The sequence below is a fragment of the Megalops cyprinoides genome, chromosome 4 (assembly GCF_013368585.1).
Source record: "Megalops cyprinoides isolate fMegCyp1 chromosome 4, fMegCyp1.pri, whole genome shotgun sequence".
Taxonomy (NCBI): Eukaryota; Metazoa; Chordata; class Actinopteri; order Elopiformes; family Megalopidae; genus Megalops; species Megalops cyprinoides.
In genome coordinates, this window is record NC_050586.1 from 22,167,128 (window position 1) to 22,186,807 (window position 19,680).

Below are 19,680 nucleotides of genomic sequence, written 5' to 3' on the forward strand. Positions count from 1 at the left end.
GTAGCATAGACTGTCCCATAGGTTCTGCTGCTATATGTCAAAATCCATATCCTAAGTGACATTGCCATGGTTTGAGATTTGATACTTGGTAAAGCCATTTTTGACATGGATGACGGTACAAGATAGCACATGACAGCTTGTTTAAGCTGGTAATAATATTAGTACTTACATAGTGCATATGAAGGTCATGTATGTAGCTGCTATGTAAGACACTTCATATTGTTAATAGAAAGGTGAATATATGTAGTGCAGCTTACAAAAATACACTGGCAAACAATAAAAAACAGTACATTTATAAAAGTGTAAGAGACTTCAGGTGAATATACTCTTTAATCAATCTGTTTTATCATCACAAATAAGAAGTCAAACACTTAATACATTTTGAAAACTTTATGATTACATTTCTTAATATCCATGTCTGAGAATTTTATTTGTACACCTATAATATGTGGAAGTTCTATGATTTCACATTTTATTTTAAATCAAGATATATATACATGTAGTATTTCATGTCAGTACAAAAGGCATACTTGAACAAAAAACACCTTCATCCTGAGATTGAGGATTGGACTCTTATCTCAACTTCTCCCTTTGTTGCTCTTTATGAGTTTGCTCAGCCCAGTTAAGTTTAAACGGTATTATCTAAATTTAATATGACACATCAAAGTGTTGGTGTCTGGATCCAACACTAATACTAGTTAAACACATTATTATTCTGAACACATTATTATTTTCAATCCCCTGGACATAATTCCCATCGAGATTCAACAGGATATAAACAAGAACTGTCTAGGTAAAACAAAGTCCCACCATTTCTTTTTTTTTTTGTTTTGGTAATCTAAGCTGCAGAAGTCAGACCTGCCCCCCCAACCCCTCCACAGAGTAGCTTTCTTATCTGTGGAGTAGTTGTGCGAGGTGATGTTACTGAAACTTTTTGTATTGGTCAACATAATTTTGTTCAAGGTTCCAAATCGCTTAGCTGGGCCAGGTTGGGCCACATTGAGTACTCAGTCAAAGCCCACTTGTTATTGCCCTTGTGGAACACTATGAATACTCTTTAGTACAGCAAAACAGACCACACAAGGTATACACATCAATCCCTCTTTTTTCCAAAAGTACTGAAGACAGAGATTCCTCAGATCATAGCCCATCGCCAAGATTCAGCTAATCACAGCTAAAGTATTTGTTCAATTCCAGGCATTTAAAATTGATGAATATACTGTGTGATATTGACAGTCCTCATTCCAAAGATGTCACTTAGCAGTTGAGCTCAAATGTTGATAGAATTTTGACTCAGATCCTGCCAATCTACAATGGAACAGTATAATACATGTATAACAAAAGCCTTATTACACTTGTTACGTAACAGGGAGGTTAGAGGAGAACAGTAAGTTAATTCTGCAAGTGTTTAGTAAAAGAAAAGCCTCAATTTCAGTTATTAAACCAGTTGTCCTAGTTTCAGCTGCCCTATGGGGTCACACAACTCCCTCCCTGAACCATGGTTATTAGGAATCGGCCTTGACAAAGACTTTGTCCCGGGAGAAGATCTTGATGGCTTCCTCCACCTCTGACAGTTTACGGTCCAGTTCGGTGCGGCGGGTCTGCATGCTCAGTGTGTCCATCCTCATGGGCAGAGAGAGCAGCTCCTTCACCAAGGACCGCTGGGCTGTAGAGGGCCGCGAAGGAGCCGGAGAGAACAGGACAGAAAGAGAGGGGACATTGAGAAGAGAGAGTTCACAAGACATAAGAGAGAAAGACTTTCATAAGTTAAGTAGAAATGGCGGTGCTGCATGCTGCTCCCCTGCCCCATTAACTCAAGATTCCTTTCCAAACAACCATAGTATCTAGTTTACAGGCCTATTAGCAATCTACTCTAAAGCACAAAGGATCAAACCTTGTCAATACCTTCCCTGGTCTCTATTATTTTTTTCTTCAGCATAAACCAATTTTTTTAATCAAAACAGGGAATTTCGAAGACAAACTATGCCTGTCTAGAGCCAAAATATGGTTCACAATAAATCATTGTCTCATGTAGGCAGCAAGATGTAAGCCATGTCAGTACAATTTACTAGTTTAGCTCAGCAACATGCTAATGTATGAGTATATACCAGAGGGACAGGGCATGTGAGTGTTTTTAGCACTCAAGATAAGAAAAGAATGTATTTACATGGCACCCTATCAGTACGAAATGTCAGTATGAAATACAGTTGAGGAGTGTGCACTTCATGCAAGAAAGGAGGTGGGGGTTGGGGTAACGTGAAGGCGTACTGTCTTTAAGTGACTGCAGTGTCTCCTGTCTCTCTTGTTCTGGCATCAGGGTGTGTCCTGCCGGGACGGAAGGGTCGGGCATGTTCTTCCTCCTCTCCTCCTCCTCACGGCGCCACTGTTGTTTCCTCTCCTCCAAACTGTGAGGCGGGACAAGAAAAAGAGAGCATGATGGAGCATTTCCCTGTCTATAGCCAGAAAGCAGTGTGACAGCATTAAGTTGCAGGGTGGATGCTGGCATGGAGCATTAGCGGCTGTTTTCGGCTGCATGTCACTCACTACTGTGGCACGCGACCCTTCTGCGAGCTGCTGGGTGGTGGCTGCTTGTTCGCCAGGCTCTGCAGGGACTGGGCACGGCGCAAAGTAGTCTTGCTAGCAGCCCGTGCGTTGTAGCTCACAAAGTCCACAGTCCTGCCTTGCAACTGCATCTGTGTGATTCAAAATCAACCATACATTAATCTGTAAAAGCCATCTGCTTAAACGTAGAGTGCGCATAGGGACAAATGGATCTGCCACACAACTTTATCAAAAAACAAATTCATAAGGGGACAGTATGCCTTACATCTATGATCAGTTTTCAAGTCAGTAATGACACCAACTGTACTGTGAGTGCTGTGAAAACAACTTGCATTTATTTTCCAGTAAAGATGTTTTGCGCCTGTATAGTTAGTCAAACATGATGGCTGAATACATAAAATTGTTAATGCTGCTACATAGTCCACTTGAATACAGAGACATACTTGTCCTTTAAAATTCAAGCATTACATAAATTCCCCACTCAGGATGGAGACTCTCGCTCTGTCACATGTGGTTGTTCTGGGCCCTGTTGTGAATGCCATCCTTTTTTATTTTTTGATCTCTGAATATAGAATACTTTGATAAGCTTAAGTTTGTTTGATTTATTTAAAAGTACACATTGCAAAAAGGTGTCCCAATTGGATGTATGGTACATGCAAAGAATTAATATCTGATGATTTAAAATGACAGCAGTGGAGCTTTAATCTTTATGCGTTGACTTAAAATGAAATCCCGCAAACATATGTTACATTAAATTTGTTTAGTAGACACTCTTATCCTAAGCGATTTACATATCTTACAGTTTCAAAGGTTATCCACTTTTGTAGTTTGATTTACTGAGGCAATGTGGGTTAAGTATCTTACCCACAGGTACAGTGGGATGCCTGGGAATCGAAAGAGTAACCTTTGCTACAACCACACTAGATTATTGTCCCTGCCTGTAAGATGCTCACCTCAGGGTGGGAGCCCCCACGGGACTTGATAGAAGGGGCAGGGCTACTGTTTGGGCGGGGTAAGCCCGCAGAGCCACAGTGGGAATGTGCTTTCAAAAAATTCTGGCATTCTGGTCTCTTTGGAGGGCTGGTCTCCTAGGAGAGGGATAGACAGACAGAGGGAAGGAAAAGACAGACAGGGAACAGAATTTAGGGTAGTTTTCCGAACTGCTTCCTTCTCCCCTCAGCTGTCCTATAATTATAACAATGAACAAGATACATATGTACCTGGTTTGTAAGGAAATAAAAAATATGGAAAATTAGATAATGACTACTCTAGAGTAATACGCAGAACACTAGAGCTAAGGACTCTTTAGTTGCTAACGTGTATATGAATGCTTTAAGGGCGATGGTGTTTCATATGTTCTTGTATAATTCATGTTGAGTTTTGCCATACTACAGCACCACCTGCTGGAAAAATGGGATTTTCTGAGAATAAAATTTCACAATATTTACCAAAAACTGAAAGAAAAACTTTTATCACCAATTAAAAAATCAGCTGGCAATAAAGGACACTGAAACAATTCAGCAGAAGTACTAAAGGGATTCCATTCACAGGGTCTGAGACCGAGCTGCTACCAGTCTATGGAGAGAGAACTGCTACTTTGGAATCATTGTGATTGCGATAAATATGATAATATTTATACATACCTATTTTATAAATAATATATAAGTAAACCATTTATCTATCGATATCATAATATCATAATGTGTCTAAGTGTATGAAGCTGTGAGAGTTTGTTTATGCTAATGAGTGCTGGTTTATCTCTTAACGTCAAGGCAATTACCTCAAAGGTTTCACATTGAGAAAGGTATTTTCATGGTAGCAGGATTTAAAAATGTGTTTTGAGTTTTACTCTTACACTTGCTATTACCCCTTGCTTTGAAGCTTTCCTTCTCACCTGCAGCTGGGCCATCACCTTAGACGGTACGTCTTGGTATTTTGGGGAGGTCCAGAGAGCTTTGACAGGGACAGGGCGGGAGCGCTCCCTCTCTGCCTCCTGCTCTCGGCAGCGCTTCTGGATCTCCCGAAGCCTCCGCACATTCTCCTTGCCATAATCTCGAGTCTGCTGCTCTGAGACACAACAGAGGCACCAGAGGATTCATGTGTGTGAATCAGTGTGAACCACCTTTTTTTACAGAGTGGCTTGTATGTTGTCACTATATTGCATATAGTGATATGAGTATGAAAATACATGGTGGAAGTTTGCACAGTTGTAAGTTGTAAGTCTTTGAGGTCTTTTTTTAGTAGATCTTATTTCTGTCTCCCTAGCCCAGAATGCAAAGACTAATATTTGTGACCATGCTGAAATAGCAAGAACAAGGAAATGTGCTCTTACTGAGTTTTGGGGGGCTGGGATTGATTGAGACTCCCTCCAGCTTCAGTAATGACCCCACCACCCCTCTCTGGCCCCTCTCCAGTATGTGGGTGGCATTGGCACCAATTCGCAGGGGCAAGGGGGCGCGAGCGCTGTAGCTCCCTGGGTAAAGGGATGGGTCTGGGGCTAGGGGACCAGACAGCAGGGCTGATGTCACCTCATGGTTCCCCTCCAAACGTCCTCTTGCTGGGGAGAGACAAAAAGACGTAAGATGCCAGGCAGAATTAAAGCTGCTTTATGTTCACAGACTATACATTAACTGGGCTTTTGTACTTTTCAGCGTACATTAAAAATCAAGCAGGTGCATTACAAAAAAAAAACAACAAAAAAAAAACTCTCAAATAAAATTATAATTAATCAAAAAGCCATTGCACTACATGAAAAAATATTATTCAGAAACACAAAAGTAGCGTTAACGTTACCAGAGGCGGGTCGTCTATAATATTCGGGGAAAAGAGAGGGGTCCGGGGGGATGGGTCCAGATATCAAAGAGGGACCTTCGCACATTATCTACTGCACTAGGAAAAGACAGAAAGAATATTAAAATATTCTGTTTTTTAGCGCACCCAATGTACTAGTTATCAAGCCGCACAGCTAGCTAGCTAGATTATTTGAGGCTACAACCTAAATTTTAGCTCTACTGACGTTACTATAACGTTAGTCACTTTGCATTAACGTTAGCTTATTACAGATCTAACCACTGGCTAAAATACAAAATTGCTAACTAGATGGAACTAACTTTATCGATAGCTAGCGTTTGTTAACTAACGTTATTGTAAACGACAACTGCAGCAGTAGGTCTTAGCACAGGTATGATCGCCTGTGAAGACCTATTCATCTCATATTATAAATTAATACTTTATTTAGAAATACAGCTTCTATACGTTACCTTTTCCAGCAAACGTTACTAAAATAGAACAAAAAGTAACGTTATAGGACCAACATATCAACGCGATTAACACGCAGAATGATGACGTTTCACTTTTTCCAGAAGCTACACGCTTCACCATGGCAACACCTGCTAGGAACACGCCTTCTTGTGGCACACGTAAACTGTCAGGAGGCGCTGTACAGAAATTAACTGGCGGCACAAAAGGTGAACAAAGACGAAATAATACTAGTATATCACAACTTGTAGAACGGCAGGCTGCTCTTTCAGAGAAGAAAGAGCAGAAAGTCAAAGCAATTTGTCAGCTGTCACTGCCGACTGCGTGCATACTTGCTACGTTGTCTTTAAATATAGGAAAAACTAAAAAATGGAGAAACATAATGATCACATGGCAAATTACTGAGAATATAGTGAAATCTCGACTGTTATTGAGATTAAACATTAAACCATGAGAAACAGTATCAGTCTACAGCCTGATAGAACAGATAATACAACAAATTAGTGTAAACGTTTTGTCTCTTTGAGCTCAGGAGCATGCTCGAGAATGGGTTAGCAGCCATAGCAGCCACGAGCTAATGCACTGCTTTATTGGTTAACATATTCTGCGCCAGCCTATGCACAGTAAAAATAATTTTCAGCAGACATGATCTGCTGCCCAAACCGTGTTTACAATGGAACGTGTCTTTAAGTATTATTTATCATCAGACGAGATTTTAATTTAATATAGGTACATATTGTTTTATATTAATTGACCCGACGGAAATGGCATTCAAATACGATGATATTACGTAGGGATATTGTCGTTATGTTACAACACTTCCTTTGTGAGGCAAGCGAAGCATCTGTAAATTGTAACTACGTCACACTCCGCGAAGCAAAACATTTTTTAAAATTTACAAATCTTTTGAAACTATCCAGGTCAACAGATTTTCTGACAAATTTTGAGAAATATATTTTATCTGCTACAACAAAAACAATTATACAATCGCACACCCCGCCCCCGTGCTGAGAGATTGCGCTTGCGCAGTTGGTCTCCCTCTTTCTTGTTTCTCCTTCACCGTGCCCTACCGCTGCGTGAGACAGTACGTCCTGAAGCTCTGCACGCACTGCTGCTTATAGCTGACTGGTAAGAACAATGCAATTCTCGCGTGGGAGCGTGGGAACCCAGAACATTTTTGGTGTAAAATTGTATTTTATGGACTGTAGATAATTTGGTTTAGAAAGCATTTCAGCAATAGTGAACTGTAGCTACATGCGCTAGGGGCAACATTTCTTGGCTAGCTAGCCAGCCAGCTACTAGTGCAGTGTGCGAGGGCCACTGGCATGGCTGTACAGGCCACACATGAAGAAAGCTATGTCTATAGTGTAAATGCCTCTCTTATTTCACTAAAGCCATTGAAGCCGGCTGCAGCGATGCTGTCTTACTGTCGGTGGTTTCGGACTGAAGCTAGGTGACTACATTTATCGCTGGCACCTCGTGTCACAGTCTGCCGGAGAAACCGAAAGGGCGTTAATGCATAGAAATGTCACGTCTCATCCCCAGATTATGCTTGTCAGATGGTGTATTGCAATTGCAGTTTGTGTTTTAATATTTACACACATTGAAATACGATGAATGTAATGTTAATGTAATCTTTCTGGTAATGTTACATGGTACCTACCAACCCAACCTGCGAACACAACCAAAGTCTGTAAGGTACAGGGCGTTAGTGAAACCAAAAGTGGTAGTTGACGTTATCTAAATAAAATTAGCTGTTTTACTTTAGGTATTTAGTTAACGTTAGCTACATATGGCGTCTGGTTGTGTCTGCCGGTGAGTATTCCGCTGTTAATTAGCGAATTAATTAGTGAAAGGACGATTTTATCTTGTGATACTAAACGAATGATGACAGTGTTTTGGCAAGGTGTTCTCATGCACATTGATATTTCTGATGTAGTGGCTTCAAATGAAATCATGATGTGTCCTCACTGTTATGAGTGTGTGTGCCGCAGCTCTGGTGATATAATTCTGCTGAATTAATGCTTACAAATCGACGAATGAATAACAAAAAGAAAGAAATCAAGAAGGCCCACAATCTCATTGTGTAAGTTACGAAAACCTAAAATGTTTTGTTGGTATCTCACCATCAAGATACATTTATTATCGGTCTCAATCGATTTCCGAATACGATTGTCCGTTAAAAAAGATCAACTCTCTTAATTTGTTACAAGATATTAGATTTGTTACTATTTTGTTTATATTGAACACTATTTTCAAAACACGTATATCGAATAGCTTTCATTTTCCCATTGTCTTTGAAGTGAACAAGTTTGGACGAAAGGAACAGATTATGTGATACTTGATTTATCTGTGAGTCTATATCCATTCAGATTTTTTTCAGTTCCTCCAATTTTTACCGTATGTTTTTCAAGATATATATGGCAATTCCTTTGCCAGCACTCGGAAGTTATTCCACACAATGATTCAAGCTAAAGCAAGTAATTAAATAATCAAGAACCTTTATATACAAAATATATAAACAGTTTTATTGCAGGTTGTATCACACTGGATGTTTTCATATTTTAATTAAGAACATCTAGTTTGGATTATGTATACCACCAACTGTCACTGGTTCCATAAACGTAGACTTTTTCAAAGAAAAGACTGCTGCTCAGCAGACTGCAAGTGTGAAACTAAAGGACCTAAATCAGCCTAGAACATTTGCATTGCAAAGTGTTGTGTTAGGGTTAGTGTTGGAGCTCAGGGTTAATATGATGAAAAGTTCTGGCATGCTTCAGTGGCCTGGTGAGTAGACAACATTACAAAAGACATGGCAGCACAGATAATCATGCTGTACATTCAAAATGTGTAATTTCGTTGTAAACGCCCTTATCTAACAACCCCACACACACTATGCTGTATATGCTTGCATTTCTTGTTATCATATTATCAAAACAAGAACTGAGTGGGCTCTGTTCATATTGGCTGTGCATCAGCTTTTTTGCCCTCTAGTGGTAACAGGGTTTACTGAACCCCTTTGGCTACTTAAATTAATCAGTCAGTGAGTGCGTGAGTTAGTTGGGGACCCTGTGTTGTCAAGGGATACATCTTCCAGTCACAATCATAATGCTTATAGTGACATGATTATTGTTAGCGATGAATCTTGAACCATTGCTGATATATAAGATGGCTCTAGTATTACATCTTTTCAACAAAAACAGGTGTGTCTGAGACGTTTAAGCAAAGCCACGAATTACAAATGTTTACAACATATTTGCCAGACTTTCTGGTGACACAAGTATTGGTGGTATTCATCAAAAACTTGCACTTGTTTTCCATACAGTGGTTAGTCACTGTATAGGTGTTTGTTATTGAGGGAGTCACTCAGTTTTTGGAAAAGCACCTATTTCATAAATGTCAAGTCACATGAAGCCCCGTGTCAGATTCACTGGGTCTAATAATAGTATGCAGTCCCAGGCGGGGAAGTGACTGACGCAAGCAAATTCAAACCTTGCCGTTGAGTCTCCCACGTCCCCGGCTGGCTAGTAACGTTTCCTCAATGTTGCAGCAACAGTGTCAATGTCACTTAACAACTCGACCCGGCCATTGGTCAGGGAAGACTGGTGACAGCCTTGAGGAGAGGCCAGTATCATGCTCTGGTGGCAGTGAAGATTGAAGTCCCCCAATGAGACTTAGTAACTGTCACCCATGGCAGCTTAACCCCAATCCACCCCTACCCCTGTATCTCCAGCATCTGTGAAATGGCATCTCTGGCCTTTGTGTATATGGTTCCCCTTTTATGATTTATATAACAGGAGCTTTAGTGGCTGGATGGGATGTTTTATTTGGCAGAACTTATGTTTCATCAGGGCTGTCATAAGGGTGGTTTAATCATCCAGGTTTGGATGATTAAACCACCGTTATGACAGGTTCATCAATGACCAACCAGTGATGACATTGGTTTTAGAGGTTTTTAACCCATAATTAGCTACTCAGGATGTGCTGTACAATGAAATATGTTTCTTCTAGTTTGAGCCATCAATTATAGAGTGTTGCGTATTACTTTTTGGAAATAATCTGAGCACTCGACTCTTACACCCCGACTGGCCAGTATTGGCACAAAATTTAAAAGAACCCCACAGCTGTTGAAAAAGGAGGAAGACCTCAGAGGAAAGAAGGGTTTAATTCCCTAAGGGAAAGGAAACAAAGGAAAGGGGGAGATGGAGAACAAAGAAAGCCCTAAGCCATCTGGGCTGTCTGAAGGGAAGGGCGGGGGGATGGTGGGGGCGTGGGGCAGGCGGAAGCTCGTCAGGAGCTCTGGTCAATCTCCATGAGAGAATGGACAAAGAGGAGGAGGGACACTGCTTCAGAAATGTCACCTTCACACACAGGGCTGACGCATAGCAGGCCACCAGAGTGACATCCTCTTGACTTCATTGAAAATGTTCTCTCCTCAGCTGGAAAACTGCACTCAAGAGCACTGGAGGTTGAGAGTCTTGACTTTTGAAGCCACATCTATTGGGGTCTCCAAGTGAAGTTCTTGGACCACAGTTTAATCAAAGATAAATATTAAAGGCAGTAAGTGTGGCTGGAGTTTAGTGATGGAAATGCACTGACTTGTCTGCACCAGATTGGGCTTGTTTATGCTGTGGCCTTGTGCAGCTGCTGCCATTGCTGCTATGAATTTTAATTTGCTCTGTCATATGGTCTGAGTGAAAACAACATCTCAGGTTGTTGTCATTTATAGAGTCTTTTAAATAAGCATACCCGTATTCTAAAAAAATAGTGGCACTTCCTCCAGATTTGAAGCAAACTGTGATTGGCTCTTAAGTCCTCCTGACCCTTTGCGCTTAGGGTCATCTCTGGCTGGCCAGGTTTCCAATCCATATGTAGCAATCACATGAATGTACGTCAGAAAGCCAGTGATGGATTGAATTCCTCTGATTGGCTGTGATCTAGGGAGAAGAAGGGGGAGGGCATAAAATATATATCTTTTATATATAGCTATATTATATATAGATGTATCATATATAACGTGCCGTTATTTGTTTTGTTGGTATGGCAGCACATGAAATGTCTAAATTCAGTGACCATAAAACCCTGCTCAGGTTTCACCTGGTGAAACATTGTAAACACCAATCTTATAGTTGAGGGGCATATGTTCTTTACAAGAATATTGTTGCAACATTTCAACAGTTTCACAGGAGTGCTGTGCACCAGCTGGGTCATCTCTGCACCTGCCATACACTGTACACATATGTATCTCGCACAAGAGCATCAGATTATCAAGGAGTATGGCATTATTGATTAGGGCAGTATTGGTGACCAGTGGGAGAAGTGAATCCTTGCCTGCATTAACCCTGATCTCTCTGTTCTCTACACAGACAACATGGCTGTTCCTCCCGCATATGCCGACCTGGGCAAATCTGCCAAGGACCTTTTCTCCAAGGGCTATGGTAAGTCGTTGCTCCATTTACACACTGTCAACACACTCGAGCTGGCTACGTGCCACGACCCTGGCCTCTCTGCTACTGCTGCAGTGACACACTGAAGCAGGGCACATGCCACAATCACAGGCTCTATGTGTGGCACTTTAGTGTTGACATACTGAAGAAGGCAACATGTCACATGCCTGGCCTCTGTGCCATGTTAGTGATGCACAACAACCAATCAAACAAAGGCTCTGATTTACATGGAGGACAAGGACATTAATGGGTTCTATTGTAGACTGTCTGCATGGTCAGAGCTACTTACACATGGCTGAAGAAAAGGCCAGCCTCTTTATCCCAGGCTAAAGACCAAACATAATTTTGATACAACAGTATATGGATTTGCTAAATATAAACCTCACTCTGCTGCAGTTCAGTCTAAAACAATGTAATTGGAGACAAGCTAATATAGACCATTGCACTGACAGGATGCACTTATACTAATGTCACGGAATGGGTCAGAGGGAGTCGTGGTGATAAAACGACCCCCGGGGGGGTCAGCCATTACATATTTCATGAGTTTCATGGCTGTTCAGATGACCGCAGTCTGCCTCTGGCTACAACCCCCCTAGCTTTACCCTGTCAGACTCTGAATTTGTGTCAGCTGGTCCCCTGTTCATCTGGGTTTCAGAATAAATTGTTTTATGTAGCTGGGGTCCACAGTGACCTTTTGACCTATGACTCATTAAACCATGACATTCTGTGAATGAAGTCATAGTTACCATAGTGGTGTGTGGAGATGCTTAAAGGCCCTGTGTTGACATGAAGCGAGGAAGTGTTTTCCTGCGTTGATGCATATGTTGTCTGTAAATGTTAACACTGTAGTGTTTTTTTTTTCCAGTTCATGACAGTTGTTTTCCTGGAAGATGCCCATTTCCAGAGCAATTCCCAGAGCTGTTTAACAAGCATAAAACACAAGAGTTCAAGACAGCATAACCAGTGACTAGGAAGTGTAATGTACTCTAGTGTTAATATAGATTTACAATCTTGTATGTATGCAAGATACTTTTTTGTCTGAGAGTGATCCCAGGGCTACAACACACACACAGACACACACAGCTGTTTCCAACCCATTTAGGGATCTTTGCCCTGGAAATACAAAGGCTACATTAGGAGATCAATAGTAGAACTAGCTTCCTACTTAAAAGCAACATGTCAGTACATCTGCTTTGAATGATTGATGTTAATCGTGCATCACTGACATATCTGTTCAGCAACAAGTCGCCCCCTCTCCCCGTATATACAGACCATTCATTTAAAGCTCCATCATCACCTCACTGCTTCTCTTTCACTCAGGCTTTGGGCTTGTGAAACTGGACCTGAAGACAAAGTCCCAGAGTGGAGTTGTGAGTATCGTTGTGTTTGCTATGCCTTTGTCTCTGAGTCGCTCCATTGCTCCATTATGACCCCCATTATCAACTATCAATCTCAAGGTGTCTGCTAAGAGTCTCTGCTCAAGGCATTTGTATCTGCGAAATATCAGTCCCTTATGTATTTATGAACTGTCAGTCTCAAGCTTTCTAGGAAGACCAGCTGTCTTCCAGCAGCTGACATTTGCTTGCACTACCCTCGCGGACCAGATGATTTACTGATCCGAGTGTGTAGGAGGCCCGTGTTTTCTCGGGTAAATTATGTGCACTACATCTGTCTCACTCGCAAAAGACCTTTATGTTAACCATGGAGGCATTGTGTTTTGTGCTGTCGAAGACCATTTTTTCAGGGAATTTATTACTGTCTGTTGTCGAAGCTGTACATTGTGAAACAGCGGTATAATAGATACATGTATGCTCTTTGACACTACAAGATTGATGGCATTTAACTCTTTAACAAACATGAATAGGTGGGGCCTGTAAGTAAGCCTCTGGGCATTTTGTCTGATCTTTGATCTGCTTTCTGGCATGAGCCCTGGCGAGTTTGGAAATGTAGCGTTTTGCACAATTCGACTGGCACCCCATGACACAGTTCCAGTGAAAGTCATGGCTCTGGAAAGTTATTCTGACCAGAGGACTCGACGGGGAGCCAAATAATCTTCAAACTTCAGCTCAAATCACAAGGTGGTGTTTGTTAATCTGTATGCAAAAATAAATAACTAAATAAATATGGTAGGTCAGCTTTTTTCTAGAAGGGGGGAAAAAAGCGTTCCTTATCAGGGCTTCTACCACAGTAACGGAAACATGCCCCATCTTTTCCTCCTGTAAAATGGATAGTGTCAGTGATGAATTTTCTCTCATTTCCCAACTGTAACCTTCTGATGCAGTGCGTGCATCATTTGTCATCCTGGCAGAACCATAGCCAGCCGGCCTGACTTTATGCTGTTGTGATCTAGTGTATTGGACATGAAGGGATTCCCATTTTCTTTTTAGTGACAGAGGTGCGATTGTGTACACATCCTATATTTCTCCTCTAATTCTGTCTTTCTCTCTTTTTCCTGCTGCTTATTTGGACTTCCCTGTCAGATGGTAAGGATGCGTTTGGTTCAGGGAGCTTCAGTAGTATAACCACCCAGCTCGCATATTAGGTCCTCGCAGTGTTGCTGTCACGTCGTGACATGTCAGTGTTGCTGCAGTATTGTAGGAGCGTAGTGAGAGCGTTGTGCGTTAGGTGTGTGTCCAGCTTGATTAAACTGCGCTTTCTCCCCCAATGTGCAGAGCTGAAGCGCGCAGTTAGCGTCCCTAATAACGTCAGTCTGTTAGTGCTGCAACCACGTACAGAAGACCTCATTTCCCAAGCACTTTCTAACTTGTGTTCCCTCGGCGTATTTCTCTCTTTCTCTTCCTCTCCTTTGCTGTTAACTCTCGCGTGTTGTTGATTCCCCTCCCCGTAATGTCCCGTTTTCCTCCCTCTGTATCCTCACACGTGTCCTGCGTTTCCCATACTCCCTACCCCACCTCCCTCACTGTTCATCCCTAACTCCTTTCCCCTTCATCCTCTCTCTCCCCATCTCTCCCCCGCCACTCCCTCTCCGCCTGCCTGCCTTTCTGGCTCTTTCTCAGGAGTTCAACACCTCGGGCTCCAGCAACACAGACACGGGCAAGGCCTCTGGGAACCTGGAGACCAAGTACAAGGTGAAGGACCTGGGCCTCAGCTTCAGCCAGAAGTGGAACACAGACAACACCCTGGCCACCGAGATCACTCTGGAGGACCAGGTGCGTGGGCCAGTGAACGTTACTCTCAGGGATGCACTGTATGTTTTCCAGCATGTGTTTGGGTAACTGTTTTAGAATGCCACTGCTGGGTGTGATCCCCTTGAGGCTGTATTTAACTGATGTTACATCAAGTCAGACTTGGTTACAGGCATGTACAAACAGTCCTGTGAACTGGCAGTGATACAGAAATCTACCTTCCCTTTAAGACTTAGTTTTCTAAAGTCTGCTGCATGTGTTCTGATAAGCGGTTACAGATGTTCTTTGTATTTTCTCTGCAGCTGGCTAAAGGCTTGAAGCTGACGTTCGACACATCGTTTGTACCAAACACGGGGTAAACTTTCTCTCTTGATCTTTGCTGCATGGAAAACATGGAACCTTACTCCAATAAATGGGCTATTTAACCAAGTGTATACATACCATCTTGTGAAGATGATGTAATAGTTGTACTACCTGGTGGTCAGAGGCACTTGTAAGAGATTACTGGCTTCATAAATCGGGTGGGTGAGTCATAAGTGAAACCACAACTCACCTGGAAAGCAGCACATTGTCACTGGAGCTTAATCCCAGTACCATTCTCAAGGACACTTTCTTGCTTTATGTGTATTCCATTAACACACAGTATTCTCACAGTGCTTCTGTATTATAGAGAATATTTCACAATTCCCATTTTATAGAACAGTTTCACATTGGTGCCTACATAGTGCCTTTACAGGTACCTCTGGTGTAGCTGTGACTAAAAGGTAGTGAGCTTAGCTTTAGCCCTGACAAAACAATTGTGAGCTTTAGTACAAGACTTATTGTACTTATTGGGTGATAGCATGTTGGGGGATAGCTCTGTGTAGCTAGTCAAAAGGGCAAAGTTTACACAGGCAATGCTTGTTTCATATTCATAATTATTAAATTATGTACTAGTATGTGAAATTATTTATTATTTGTTTTAATACACTGGTTCAGGTGATTTTTCTCTTTGTCCTGTTGCTCCTTGCAGTTTCCCCAATTGCCTGTTTTCCACCTCATTTAAGTGTGATATTTACTCAGTTGTCTACATGTGAGAATGGCATCACCAGCAAGCAAGATAACTTGCAGAATGGAGTTTTTGTGGTAGCTTGCACATCACTGTTCATGCTTGACAGGGCATATCATCTTTAATGCGAGCAGATCCCTACTTGCTCAAGTGTATGAAGTGGAATATACCTCAGTATCCATAACTGTCTGCAGTGCACAATGCAGGCATTGGTCAATAAACAGACATAAAATAACACAAGTGGTCTGTATTTTAAAAAATGCTGTCAGTCACACTTAATCACCATTATTGATTAACCTTCTGATGGTAGGTATATGTGAAGGGACAGTCAGGACAGTAGTTGCTATAAGCTTTCTGGGGTTTAGCTGTATGTATGAACAACAGCTAGCAGGATTCTGAACTGTCCCAGGTCAGGCAACACATCAAGAACCATATTGTCATCCTCTCCCTCTCAGCAAGAAGAGTGGCAAACTGAAGACAGGCTACAAGCGGGACTACATCAACCTGGGCTGCGACGTCGACTTCGACTTCGCCGGCCCCACTGTGCACGCAGCGGCCGTGCTGGGCTATGAGGGCTGGTTGGCCGGCTACCAGATGGCCTTCGACACGGCCAAATCCAAGCTGGCCCAGAACAACTTTGCACTGGGCTATAAAGCTGCGGACTTCCAGCTGCACACCAATGTGTAAGTGCCTTTTGTAATGTAAGATTTAGCAGGACTTGCTGCACAGCCAGACCACCTGCTGGCTGATGCTCTGAACTGCATCTTGGGTTCATGCAACAACAGTTGGACTGAAACCACAGTTTCATGGCACATGTTCCCTGTGTACAAGATATGCCCCTTATAAACTTTACTTACTACATAAATACATGCATAATATAAATCATCTCTAGTGCACTGGGCATTTTCACAGTCCTTTTATGAATGTCAGTTTTTTTTTTAATGTCGTGGACACACATTAATATTCTGTAACACTCACTACTGTAAACACTAAAAGTCAGTATGACTATTTGGATGAGCTGATGGTTCTTCCAGCATGGCTGTGGCATTAGTGTGAATGTTGACAGCATTTAGGACTGAGTGCCGTGGCCTTTGTGAATGATCTTGCAGGAATGATGGGACAGAGTTTGGCGGCTCCATCTACCAGAAGGTGAACAACGAGTTGGAGACTGCGGTCACCCTGGCTTGGACGGCTGGCAGCAACAACACGCGCTTCGGCATCGCCGCCAAGTACCAGCTGGACAAAGACGCCTCCCTGTCTGTGAGTGACCACTGCTGCACTTCTGCACCATCAGTGGCAGCCTCTGCCATTCACGAGCTTCTCATCTCACCCTTTCTCTCCAACACTACACAGCTGGGCTCAGCACCTTTACCCCAGAACCTTTGGAGTATGTGTATATATATTTCTCATAGTCAAAGCGTAACATGTGTAATGATAGTTAACTGATTATCAGCACTAAAACCCCACACTCCATTTTCCACCTGGTTTACAGCTGGCTGCACTCCTTAGGATGGCTTGTGACCTGGTATGCTTAAAGACCCATTGATGAAAGAATAAGCTGTCTGAATCCTTTGTGCTCTTCTTCTGCCCCCTGCAGGCCAAAATCAACAACGCCAGTCTGGTTGGAGTGGGATACACACAGAGCCTGCGACCAGGTAATGACCCTCCTGTCTATGTCAACCCCATCTACCTGGGGAACTTCAAACCTTTAGACCTCAAGCTAACATCCTGGCATCCTTTATATAAAAAGTAATCAGTCAGTATGACTTCAAGTGATGTCTTCCACTGTGAACTTCATAGCTAGAAGCAAATTTGTAGGACTAATGAAAAATAGTGTCAAATGCATATGATCACCAGTCAGTTGCTGAAATCCATATGAGCATAACCCTGTGTAGCACTGGAGTTTGACAAGCTGGATAGCTGCAGCACTGCTTTGTGAAAATGCTCCAACCGACCTCGATGCTCCACCTGCTACATGCCACCCCTGTCCTCTGTGCAGGAGTGAAGCTCACGCTGTCCGCGCTCATCGACGGCAAGAACTTCAACGCCGGGGGACACAAGGTGGGACTGGGCTTCGAGCTGGAGGCATAGAGGCAGCATGCGACAAACAGGAGACAGGAAACCCTGAAGCAAAGAAGAGCCGGGAAACAAGTCCCCGCGTCCCCTCAAGAGCCCACCAAACCAACCCCGGTCCTCTGCACTCCCCAAACACACACCACAGTTTTGGCCTTAACCCTCAAGTCCCTATTACCCTTTTGACAACCCGTACTGTAGAAAAACAACAAAAAAATCAAAAAACCTGCAAAGGCCCACATTCTTTGCAGGTTACACACTGTCTCCATAGTGATGTCACTCCATATAAATATCCTTGTGTTGTCCTTGCCCTTGAAACATAAGGGGTTACAAGAACACTCGTGTACAGTTTTTTTTTTTTTTTTCATGACCAAGATGGCGCTATTCTCAATTATGTGTAGAACATATCCTTGTTTGTAGGGTGTTTTGCATACTGAAAATAGGTTTTGTCTCGTCATTTCACCTGCCTGAATTTTTCAAATCCAGATTGTGCAGATGAGATCAGAAATGTTGTTTGTGCTATCAGTTTACACCACGTATCAGTGCAGCAAGTTGGGAGTCAGTAATATTAAGGGGTGACTTGTTTTTAAATAAAGACAACTTTCAATCAATGCTCTTTTTTAGTTTTTGCATATGACCTGACACAGAGCAACCCCAGTGCATTCACAGATACATAACACAGCTTGACTGATGCCATTTTCACTGTAAGATTAAATCACTGGGCTGCTGTGAATTACTGGTAGTTTGATGTGACAGTTATAAAATCTGGGCAGAGGAAGTGGATGCTGACATCAGAAGCTATCGATTATTATCAACCTAGCCACCATCTCTCAGCCCACTTCCTATTAGGGCTATATACAACATACCTGCTTCCTGCTGAGTTGAGCACGCTTGAATTCCTCAAATGAATGTCTGCACCTTGTCACAGACAAGTCCTCAGAGTCCTGAACACAAACACATTGTGCTTTGTACCCTACATGGCTATAATCACTACTGCTAATCATTGGTATCATTTTGAGTTGTGGGAAGGCTGAACTGCATGTGGATTTCACCCGTTCCTCTTATGTTCTTTGTGTTTTTATTTCTCCATCTCTGCCATGTCCGTCGACTCTGTTGTGTTGGGAGAGTAGGTTCTCAAAAAAAGAAGTGAAACCTCAAACTTTAAAGGAATTCTGATCACAAAATAAAAATGTTTAGACTTGAAGGCTCCTTATTTTTTTGTTAAAGCACACTTTCTGCCTAGTGGTATGCATCATTTCTATTCTTTTTCAAATCTTGCTACCAATAGCTCCTCCCCTTTGACAAGTCCCATCTTTTTATCCCCACCTTTTCTGCTTCCAGCACATACACGTTAAAAAAGACGCACAGCACATGAAAATTTCAATTGTATTAAAAATAAATATACAACTTCTTTTTAAAAACACATCTGATTGAAAGAATAATTGCATCTCTCCCTGCATGGATACTGATATACAGCCAGACCACACACAATATAAGGCATTACTTTACATGGAGTCCTGCACCATTTCACATAACCAATAGGAAGGTGGTGGTGAAGGCTTCATATGATATGGGTACAATGAACATGATGGACTAATTTTTACTGAAATAAAACTAATTCAAATGTACTTGGAAAAACTATGCCTGCATTAAACCCTACATCCAGGGATAGATGGCTGAGTGGCTTCCATTTCTATATACAATTCCTTTTATGAGTGAGTAGGTGTCAATGGTCTATATACTGATATCAGACATACTGCCTTTGCATGGAGCCAGTGAGAGAAGGTGGGTAGGGTGACGGTAGAAGGAAGATAAAATTTTATCTAATCTGTCTCATAAAAAAACTTAGAATTGTCCTCAATGATCCAGCAGTAGTCCTTCCTCACCAGCTTGCAGTACATCTGTCTGTCCACTTGGGGGTAGCAGAATAACACGTTAAAATGAAACTTGGGGAAAGTTGAAGTTTCTTTTCTCTAGCAGTCATCTAAGCCATCTCCTTCAAGGAGATCACTTCATTATCTGGAGAGGTCCTGTGCTCCATCCAGCCACTGCCACTCCTTGAAGAGCTGAGAGAGTGAGAGGGAGTTCAGTATCCCTGTGAACTGCTGTGAGTCAGTAATACCAGAGAGAATTTTACCTTGCCTGC

The 19,680-nt window shown here is 42.2% G+C and overlaps 3 protein-coding genes across 5 annotated transcripts in view; 1 reads left to right on the forward strand and 2 right to left on the reverse strand.

The window, feature by feature from the left end:
• Window positions 1-1,374: 1,374 nt before the first annotated feature.
• On the reverse strand, window positions 1,375-5,922 carry enkd1 (enkurin domain containing 1). Of its 2 annotated transcripts, none has more exons than XM_036527827.1 (8): window positions 5,823-5,922; window positions 5,356-5,446; window positions 4,895-5,119; window positions 4,457-4,629; window positions 3,516-3,650; window positions 2,545-2,693; window positions 2,269-2,405; window positions 1,375-1,666 (listed from the first exon to the last, which is right to left on the reverse strand). In XM_036527827.1, the coding sequence occupies exons 2-8, from the start codon at window positions 5,438-5,440 to the stop codon at window positions 1,506-1,508; spliced, it is 1,065 nt and encodes a 354-aa protein (XP_036383720.1). In that variant the 5' UTR covers window positions 5,441-5,446; window positions 5,823-5,922; the 3' UTR covers window positions 1,375-1,505. The 2 variants fall into 2 exon arrangements, with proteins under 2 accessions (XP_036383720.1, XP_036383718.1); XM_036527825.1 differs by having other exon boundaries at window positions 5,356-5,451.
• Window positions 5,923-6,871: 949 nt separating this feature from the next.
• vdac3 (voltage-dependent anion channel 3) lies at window positions 6,872-18,738 on the forward strand. 2 transcript variants are annotated; one of them, XM_036526712.1, is made up of 10 exons: window positions 6,872-6,948; window positions 11,187-11,258; window positions 12,588-12,637; window positions 13,748-13,750; window positions 14,285-14,437; window positions 14,716-14,768; window positions 15,917-16,144; window positions 16,571-16,721; window positions 17,059-17,116; window positions 17,461-18,738. In XM_036526712.1, exons 2-10 carry the CDS (start codon window positions 11,192-11,194, stop codon window positions 17,550-17,552), a joined length of 855 nt encoding a protein of 284 aa, XP_036382605.1. In that variant the 5' UTR covers window positions 6,872-6,948; window positions 11,187-11,191; the 3' UTR covers window positions 17,553-18,738. The 2 variants fall into 2 exon arrangements, with proteins under 2 accessions (XP_036382605.1, XP_036382606.1); XM_036526713.1 differs by lacking the exon at window positions 13,748-13,750.
• Window positions 18,283-19,680, reverse strand: part of ikbkb (inhibitor of nuclear factor kappa B kinase subunit beta) — a 28,755-nt gene continuing 27,357 nt past the window's right edge. Inside the window, exon 22 of the mRNA XM_036526710.1 lies at window positions 18,283-19,600. Coding sequence (XP_036382603.1) covers window positions 19,550-19,600 — 51 coding nt within the window. The 3' untranslated portion in view covers window positions 18,283-19,549. The remainder of the gene's footprint in view (window positions 19,601-19,680) is intronic.